Genomic DNA, 8,841 nt, shown 5'->3' with positions numbered 1-8,841 from the left:
GACGTCTACTGCAGCTTGTGTCTCTGGGTAGCGTAGTAGCACCTTCTTCCTTTGCTAGTTTCGTCATAGAAAAGGTTGCGTCTTTTGGACCTCTTATGACATTTCAACCGAAAACCGAATATGGGTCTTTGCCTAGTTCCATTCCAACCGGCAATGAAAACGAATACGGTGACATGAGAACTAGGCCAGGACCCAGGTTCGATTTTGGGTTGAAACGCTATAAGACATCCAAAGGACGCAAGCTTTTCTTACGAGGAAACTAGCAAAGGGAGAATGTGCTACTACGCTACCCAAAGACACGAGAAAAACTGCACCAAAACACATCGAAAACTCATTTTAATCGGTTCAAATGGAGGATAATCCATCAAAGACTAATTTAATCGGAGTAAAAGTAAGTTTAAATGGTTCAAAAGAGACAAAACGCACCTGAAAATGCAATGCCGCGGAGAGAAAAGGCGAGAAGGAAGACGATGAAGTGCGCGTAACCGCAGGTTCGATTTCTGTTTTAACAGCAAACAAGACGTCAGACGCAGAGGGGACAAACGTCTATAATCGTCTAGACGTCCGGGCCCTCACTAATATGACATCCAAAACAACTTTTCACCTACCCTGTCAGGTCATTTAGACGTCGGATGACGGGATCAGACGTCTATATGACGGAAAAAAAAAACTTTTCATCTACACGTCTATTAGGAGGGACATCGACGTCTATAACATTATAGACGTCAGGGTCCCCTTAACAGACGTCTATGTGTCAAATTTATTTACGAAAATACCACTGGTCAATTATCTACATTGGTTATTTTATGGTTCGACGTCTAGTGAATGATGTTAAAGGCCAATTCTACACTAATGATTGGAAAGTATGTCAAGTGGGTGACGGCTAGGCTGTCGATAAAAAAGAAGAAAAGAAAAAAAAAGCATTGAATGAAGACCGTGCATCACAGCTGGGCTGTGAATAAGAAGAGAAAAAGAGAGCAATAATGAGTAGTAGTGTTGACAAAGACGAAGACGAAGACGAAGTGAGTGAATGAGTAAGATTATCCTCTGCGTTCCCTTGTTCATCTCGATATTCATTATTCTCTCTGAAAGGTAAGTAACTATGATCGGTTTAATTTCCAACAGGTTTCCTGTTCTTATCCATTTCTGCCCTTTCCTTTATTGCAGTACACAACTTCTTTCTCACCAACTCTTCTATCTTCTGTTCCATCTCTTGCTGGAATCTTCTATAGTTATCAACGACAGTATTTGAAAGAAGACGAGGTGAGCTTACCAATTTCTGCTCGTTTTCTATTTCCAATTCTTTTGGATCTCTCATCATTTAAGAGCCTTAAGAGAAATTCCAACAATAGATTGATTCCTAACTTGAGCAATTCTGTTTAGTAGGTGTTTTTAATAAAATTAAGTTAACAACGGATTCCTAACTTTAGCAATTCTGTTTAATAGGGGTTTTTAATAAAACTAATTTAACAAGTGAGTGTGATTCCTAAGAGCATATTAGCATATTTTATTATTTTTTGAATTATTCTTTTTATTTGTTGAAATTAAAATATAAACGTGAGTAATTTCATTTTCAATTTTTTTTTTCAGTGAAAAATGTTTTTCATTTCTAGTGTAATTTTCACATGTTTTTCTTCCTTTTTTTTTATCCTCTTCTTCTACTTACTTTTTTTATCAAACACATGATAAATTATTGTATCAATTACATTAAATAACCTTTAGTTGCGATTAACTATTCCCGAAGTATTTGTATTCAAAGTATTTTAAATTGATAAATTGGTAAGTTTTGCGTATCATTTGAGAAATTAACTTGTTTTTTTACTAATAGAAATTTGTACTTATTTTAGTCCACAACTATTATTAGACAACTTTATTGAGTGGTGGAAAATTTGTTTGCCATTTAAGTATATTCACATTTGAATTTGAATTTTTGCGTGGAGGAAGGCAAAACATTTTTTAAATAAATTTCATGCCGACAAAAAAAAATCCATGTCAGAATAAAAAAAAGATAAAATAGTAGAAAATGTTATTTCATTTATAATTTTCTTTTAATTTTACTATAAGATTGTTTTTGGGCAATTTGAAAAACAAAACTAATCTTTTAATTTATAGTTGGTTTTTAATTGGATATAAAACTCATTTATTTTATCTTATATTTGTATTATCAGGTTAATTAAGTTGAATCGAGTGAAGTGAATTGATGGACATTCTGAATGATTTTTTGTCTGGAGTTTTGAAAGACGTGGCGTGTGGAGCGGTTAATCAATTGCAATACTCATTTTGCTTTAATAGTTTTGTTAAAGAGCTTGAAAAAGAAGAAGACAACTTGATCGAAACGAGAAGAAATGTAGAAGATCGTGTCATACATGCTCGAAGACAAACCTTAAAGAGTGCTCAAGTTATTGATAAATGGTTGGAGAATGCAAACATTGATTCAGAAAATGTGAATCGTTTGCTGAGAGAGACAAATGCCAAAAAGAGTTGCTTTTTTGGATACTGTCCAAATTGGATTTGGCGATACCGTTTAGGAAAAAAGTTGGCAAACAAAAAAGCAGACCTTCAAAAGATCATTCAAGAAGGCAGACAATTTATACAACTTGAACGCATTGCCTCAATTCCTTCAAACACTTTCGATATTCTCACAGATAAATGTATGAACTTTGATAGTAGAAAATTTGCTTTTGAGCAAATAATGGAAGCACTGAAAGATGATGGGGTTGCCATGACTGGATTGTACGGGATGGGAGGTTGTGGTAAAACCACATTAGCAATGGAAGTTAAGAAGATAGCAGAAGCTGAGCATCTTTTTGACACAGTTATTTTCGTGCCTGTGTCTAGTACAATAGAAGTTTCAAGAATTCAAGAAAAAATTGCAAGTTCATTACAGTATACATTTCAAGAAAACCAAGAAATGGAAAGAGCACAACGCTTGTGCATGAGATTAACCCAGGAAAAAAAAATTCTTATGATTCTGGATGATGTATGGGAAAAGCTTGATTTTGGTCGCATAGGGATTCCCTCCTCTGAATACCATAAAGGCTGCAAGATTCTCATTACCACTAGATCAGAAGAAGTTTGTATTTTAATGGATTTTCAGAAAAAGATTTATCTGCCAATCTTAACTGATGAAGAAGCGTGGACTCTCTTCCAAAACAGAGCACTTATGTCTGAAGACACTCTTGAAAACATCAAGCATTTGGCAAAATCAATTTCAGAAGAATGTAAAGGATTGCCTGTTGTCATTGTAGCTGTTGTTAGTAGCTTGAAGGGAAAAGAAGAGGTGATATGGCGTGCTGCGTTGAATAAATTGAGAAGTTCTAAGCCGATCAATATTGGAAAAGGTTTGCGAGATCCCTATAAGTGTTTACAATTGAGCTACGATAATCTAGATAATGAAAAAGCTAAATCACTTTTCCTTTTGTGTTCTGTATTCCCCGAAGATTATGAGATTTCAGTGGAATGTTTAATAAGATGTGCAATAGGGTTAGGTGTGGCTGGAGAAGTTGACACATATGAAGAGGTAAGGATTGAAGTGACTGCGGCCAAAATGAAGCTTGTAAGTTCTTGTTTAATGATGGAGGCGGATCATGAATGTGTCAAAATGCATGACTTGGTTCGTGATGTAGCCCATTGGATAGCAAAGAATGAGAATAAGATCGTCCAGTGTGAACCGAAAAAGGATGTAAGTTTAGAGCAAGGTTCAATAAGATATTTATGGTGCGAGAAATTTCCAGATGGTTTGGATTGTTCCAATCTTGAGTTTTTAACTATACAAACAAAATTGGAAGTATCGAATGGAATTTTTGAAAGAATGGGAAAACTTAGAGTTTTGATTATTACCAATAAATGCGACTATGGGTTGCAGTTGTCAACAACGTCTTTCAAAGCATTGACAAATCTGCGTTGTCTAGTGCTTCGATATTGGAAATTGAGGGACATCTCATTTGTAAGAGACATGAAGAAACTTGAAAGTCTTTCGTTTGATCGTTGCTCATGGCCTTCATTCCTTGACTTGCAAACTGATATTGCAGTTACACCACTTACAAACTTGAAGTTGTTAGAGTTTCAAAGTTGTGACATTAAAAGCAAGATTTTTGAAGAGATCAAAAGAATCCCATTTCTTGAAGAATTATACATTTTTAAACACACCTGGATGTATCACGAGGAAGAAAAGGTTAAATTATTCTTTAACTCGTTTAGTGTCCCCCAAACACTACAAAGGTATGGAATTATATTAGGATATGATTATTTTTATACTGAATATGTATGGCAAGAGTTTTGTTCTTATGAGAGAACTTTAGTACTTAATTATTTTGACATATCAAATGAGGTTATTAAAGGTTTAGCAAAAAAAGCAAAAGAGTTATCTGTAGCAAATATTAAAGGAGGTGCAAAAAATATAATTCCTGATATATTTCAAATTGAAGAAGGCATGAATGAGTTGAAAGAACTCAGGATTCGTGATTGTGAAGAGATAGTGTGTTTGGTTGACACTAGCAATCATTTGAGTAAGATGGAAAATCTCTTCTCCAAGTTGAATTTGATGAGGATAGTCAACATGAAACATCTAAAAGCTTTATGGCATGGTTGTCAACCTGCCAATGGGTGTTTTGAAAAATTAGAGAAGCTGTATATAGAAAATTGCCCACAGTTTACATCTCTCTTCACATATGTCATTGCTCAAGGTCTGACAGAGTTGAAAATATTACGCATATGCAATTGTGACATATTGGAGTATATAGTAGCTGATGATGGCAAAACAAAAAAGAGTGAAGATAAATTCACAATTGAACATTCTGTGCAATCCAGAATTTTCCAGAATCTTCAACAAGTGGAGGTACATAAATGTGGAAAATTAAAACATGTATTCTCGGTCAGTGTTACAGGAGGCCTAACTCAATTGAAAATGCTTGAGATTATAAACTGCAATATAGAACAAATAATTGAGGATGTTTTTCCACCAACACACCATGAAGAAACAAATGAAATTGTTGAGGAAGATGACCATCAACATTTTGAATCTAACCAATTTAGATTTTTGGCCAGAATCAGTTCAATTCCATCAACACCCTCAGGTACCTTTTCCATATTGCATATCTCATAAGAATGTTATTTTTTTCTTCAAATTCAATAAAGTTTTTGGTGATAGAATTAAATATCATTATTAGCCATTATTAGCTGATTATTTGATGTTTGAGTTTGTGATTTTAGTTCGTCAAGATCAATCTATTGAAAACAATAATGAAACTCTTAATTGACTAACATTTTTGTTATTAATTATAATTGTTTTTCAGGATCGTTTTTTCTGTCTAGCCTTACACTTCTTAAGATATATTCATGTCCAATGTTAGGCTCATTGTTTACGACATACGTAACTAAGACCATGACTTCATTGGAAAAATTGAAGATATTTGACTGTCATGGTTTGAAGTATATAATAACTCCTCCAAGAGTCAAAAGAAATAAAAAGAAAAACATGGCTGAAAATGAGCATGAATTTGAAAGTGATCTTTCAATGTTCTCAAGTTTGAAAAAGGTAAGTATCAAGAAATGTGAAAAATTGGAAGTAATATTTCCTCAGTGTATGTTGAGATCCCTACCAGAGTTGAATCATCTAGAAGTAAGTGGATGCGAGGAATTAAGACAGATCATTGAAGAGGATTTGGAGGATAAAAGGTTGCCCAATATCGTTTCTCCAAAACCATGCTTCCCCAAACTAGCATCATTGCTTATTCAAGAATGTCACAAGTTGAAATGTTTCACCTCTGTATTTGTATGCAATGATCTTTCCAACTTGAAGATTCTAATCATAAAGGGACCCACTGAACTACAAGAGTTTATTTCATGCGAATACGATGAGACAGGAAAGACCGAAGTTAAACTTCCACAACTGAAACTTATAATATTTATGCATCTTTCAAATTTTCACCAAGAGACTATATTTTTAAATGTGAAGCATCGCATTATCCGCAATTGTCCAATACTCTCTTTGACTTCAACAACTACGCCTGAAGAACTCCAACAAAATTTTCCTTTGAAAGGTAAAATATTATGCATGGATATGTTGTTGCAAACATTACATGTTACGATGGATACTTCATATATAAACGATTCATAGTGATTTGTGCTTAAATATAGTTGTGAAATTTGAAATCTTCAACTAACATTTTTAATTGTTTATAGAATTTGAGCATAACTACATTTCAAATAACCATCCTCAAGTGCCAAATATTTATGTTTCTTTGTTCCACCTAAAGAAAATATGTACAAATTAACTATTTAATTCATATTTCAAACCAAATATTTGTAAAAAAAAATCACTAGTATTTTTAATTGTTTACACGTTAATTTCTTTTCCATTTTTTTAATTGTGACAATATATTGATCATTCATGGAATATTGAACTTGCATTATTTTTTGTCCTTGATTATACACTTGAGCTACAGGTTTGGAAGACACTAAAATTTCTTCCTTGTATATTGAGTCACTGATGGATGAAATTAAGGAATTAGATAAAGTTTCTACAAGCAACAATTTCACTGAATTTCCTTCTTCACAGGTCAGAACTAATCAACCTGTCCAACTTAACCTTGTGAATTTCAATCATAATAATAATTGCTTCACTAAAATTTGACAAACTTCATTTCATTTTTCTGAGACTCAATTCATTAATCGAAAAACAGTCTTTTCATATATAATTACTATTATTCTCAAAAAACTGACTTATTGAGATGGTCCTTTTCATATACTTTATCATTGATTAGATCAATGAAAAGTCAGATAAGAAATTTATCGAGAAAGATTATGGTCCAAAGGAAGTGGCTCCTACAACTTCAATAAATTCAAAGGTGGATGGTAAGTCTAATCATGAAACATATTCACAGGTAAATGCACTTTATTAAGCTCTTCTAAATATATGAGGAAGTGAATGACTCTCAACACTTTTTATCAGTTAACATTCATCACTTCATATAGGAGTTGTTGGGTGGAAAATCAACGACTGGATCATACTTCACAGACCAACAAATTCCACTTGGACAAACTCAAAGTACCATCAAAATGACATCAGACCCGCAAGCGATGGAGCAAAATTTTCCAGTCATTTCTTCTCCAAACATGACTCAGGTATTTACATATTTTCTTTTAATCTTCTGAAAATGATACATTAGTAAACTACATGATGGTAGAAATTAAAACAACCACAACTAAACTTCACTTACTAATCAATCAACATAACTTTTGGAAAAGCGTACTGATGAAATAGAGGCAATAAACATTGAAAAAACTATGACATCAGATAAACTTGCAATACCAACTTCTATTTTAGAGGTAAGAAGTTCATCTCAAACTTGTATGGTAACTCCCTTGCATAAAATACTTTTACTTGTAAACATGGTAATATACACAAATGTGGTACCAATACATGATGTACATTATGAAACAAATGTTTTTAAAAGTTATAACTTTAATTATACAAAAACATTACTTTTCCATTCATGACGAATAGAATACTGAGGAAATAGGAAGAGAAAGGAGCAGAGGTGGACCTGCAACAGAGGGAGCTACAATTAAAACCTTTCCAATTGGTAGAGATAACATTAGCTTGGTTAATGGTGTTACAATTCACAAGTCAAGCGGTGCAAATATACTTCCACAAGATTCCCATGTTGTTAAACAAGATAATGAGATGAATGAAGACAAGACAGAAATAGCACCATACAAAACTATCAAAATCCAAGAAGGGGTGAACTTGTTGGATAAAACAGAGGGAATAGGAATTGTTTCCCATATTGACGTTGTGGTTACTCCAGGTTATTGCTCTTTTCTTGTCTCCTGTCCATCTTATATATATATATATATATATATATATATATATATATATATATATATATACATATATATATATATATATATATATATATATATATATATATATATTGTATGTATATGTCACGTACTTCTCAAACTTTTTACAGCTTTTGCAGATACTCGTACAAGATTAGAAAAGTATAAGCACTTTGCTGATCTCAATGATTCATAAATTTCTCTGCTAGTGGAGGCGATGGAAGCATATCCTTATCTTTGGAATGCGTGTGAGAAGTTCACTGATCGCTTTCGAGCTTGGATGTTGAAAACATTGGCAGATATGTTGTTGTTCCTTCGTAGTGAAAGTGTTGCTAGTGTTAATCCTCATAGAGAAAAGGACTTCCTTAAACTATGTGATGAAGTTGTTCAACTTGGATTTGAGAGGTCGTGGGTTGATGAAATGCGTCAACGTGTTGTGGGAAGGGATCCTAAGTTGGACCATGCAAGGGCAAAAATGAGTGAGCTTCTTAAGAGACATGACCATTTAACTGAGGAACTAGATAGTATAAAGACGCCGATCGATGAACTTCTGAAGAGACATGATCATTTAGCTCAAGAACTACACGATATGAAGAAAGAACTTAGAAGTCTTAATGACTTTTTTGATGTTCCGAAAAAATGTTTCGACTTTTTGTGATTAGCAAACACTTTAGTTTTATGCATTTTATGTTTCTCCTTAGACATACATTTCGTCTTAGAAGAGTTAGATAGAATTTGCAATTACTTAGTTCTGAACCCGGCCTCTAATATACTTAATTATAAAAATTAAGTATTTTAAAATTTTATTCAATTTTTTCTATATTTAGAAGTAACATTTTCTTTTGAATATATAAATCACTAGTATGTATAAATCATCTTCTCTTTCATACGAAAAACCCTATGATTAATTTCATAAAATAATTCTTTACCCACAAATATTTGTATGAAAGTATATGAATTCACCAAAAAAAGTTTAAATAACTAAAAGTTGATGGA

At 33.0% G+C, this 8,841-nt stretch overlaps 1 protein-coding gene across 8 annotated transcripts; it reads left to right on the top strand.

The window, feature by feature from the left end:
• Positions 1 to 884: 884 nt before the first annotated feature.
• Positions 885 to 8,178, top strand: LOC108331722 (disease resistance protein SUMM2-like). 8 transcript variants are annotated; one of them, XM_017566614.2, is made up of 9 exons: positions 885 to 1,034; positions 1,168 to 1,263; positions 2,169 to 5,075; positions 5,295 to 6,041; positions 6,447 to 6,559; positions 6,765 to 6,884; positions 6,976 to 7,125; positions 7,508 to 7,811; positions 7,977 to 8,178. In XM_017566614.2, the coding sequence occupies exons 3-9, from the start codon at positions 2,201 to 2,203 to the stop codon at positions 8,039 to 8,041; spliced, it is 4,374 nt and encodes a 1,457-aa protein (XP_017422103.1). In that variant the 5' UTR covers positions 885 to 1,034; positions 1,168 to 1,263; positions 2,169 to 2,200; the 3' UTR covers positions 8,042 to 8,178. The 8 variants fall into 8 exon arrangements, 6 of the variants coding, with proteins under 6 accessions (XP_017422103.1, XP_017422106.1, XP_017422105.1 ...); XR_008248385.1 differs by having other exon boundaries at positions 920 to 1,092; positions 7,524 to 7,811; positions 7,986 to 8,178; XR_008248384.1 differs by having other exon boundaries at positions 920 to 1,092; positions 7,524 to 7,811.
• Positions 8,179 to 8,841: the final 663 nt, after the last annotated feature.

Source organism: Vigna angularis, chromosome 4 (assembly GCF_016808095.1).
Source record: "Vigna angularis cultivar LongXiaoDou No.4 chromosome 4, ASM1680809v1, whole genome shotgun sequence".
In the NCBI taxonomy this organism is placed as follows: Eukaryota; Viridiplantae; Streptophyta; class Magnoliopsida; order Fabales; family Fabaceae; genus Vigna; species Vigna angularis.
The sequence above is the reverse complement of the archived record's forward strand: the minus strand, read 5'-3'. Positions and strand labels throughout refer to the sequence as shown.

What these genes read in the sequence shown, in the direction of transcription:
- LOC108331722 (XM_017566614.2), top strand. Translation starts at nt 2,201, where the DNA reads ATGGACATTCTGAATGATTTTTTGTCTGGAGTTTTGAAAGACGTGGCG. An exon ending in ATCATGAAACATATTCACAG is followed by an intron (nt 6,885 to 6,975) that starts GTAAATGCACTT and finishes CACTTCATATAG; the next exon opens with GAGTTGTTGGGTGGAAAATC. An exon ending in TGACGTTGTGGTTACTCCAG is followed by an intron (nt 7,812 to 7,976) that starts GTTATTGCTCTT and finishes AACTTTTTACAG; the next exon opens with CTTTTGCAGATACTCGTACA.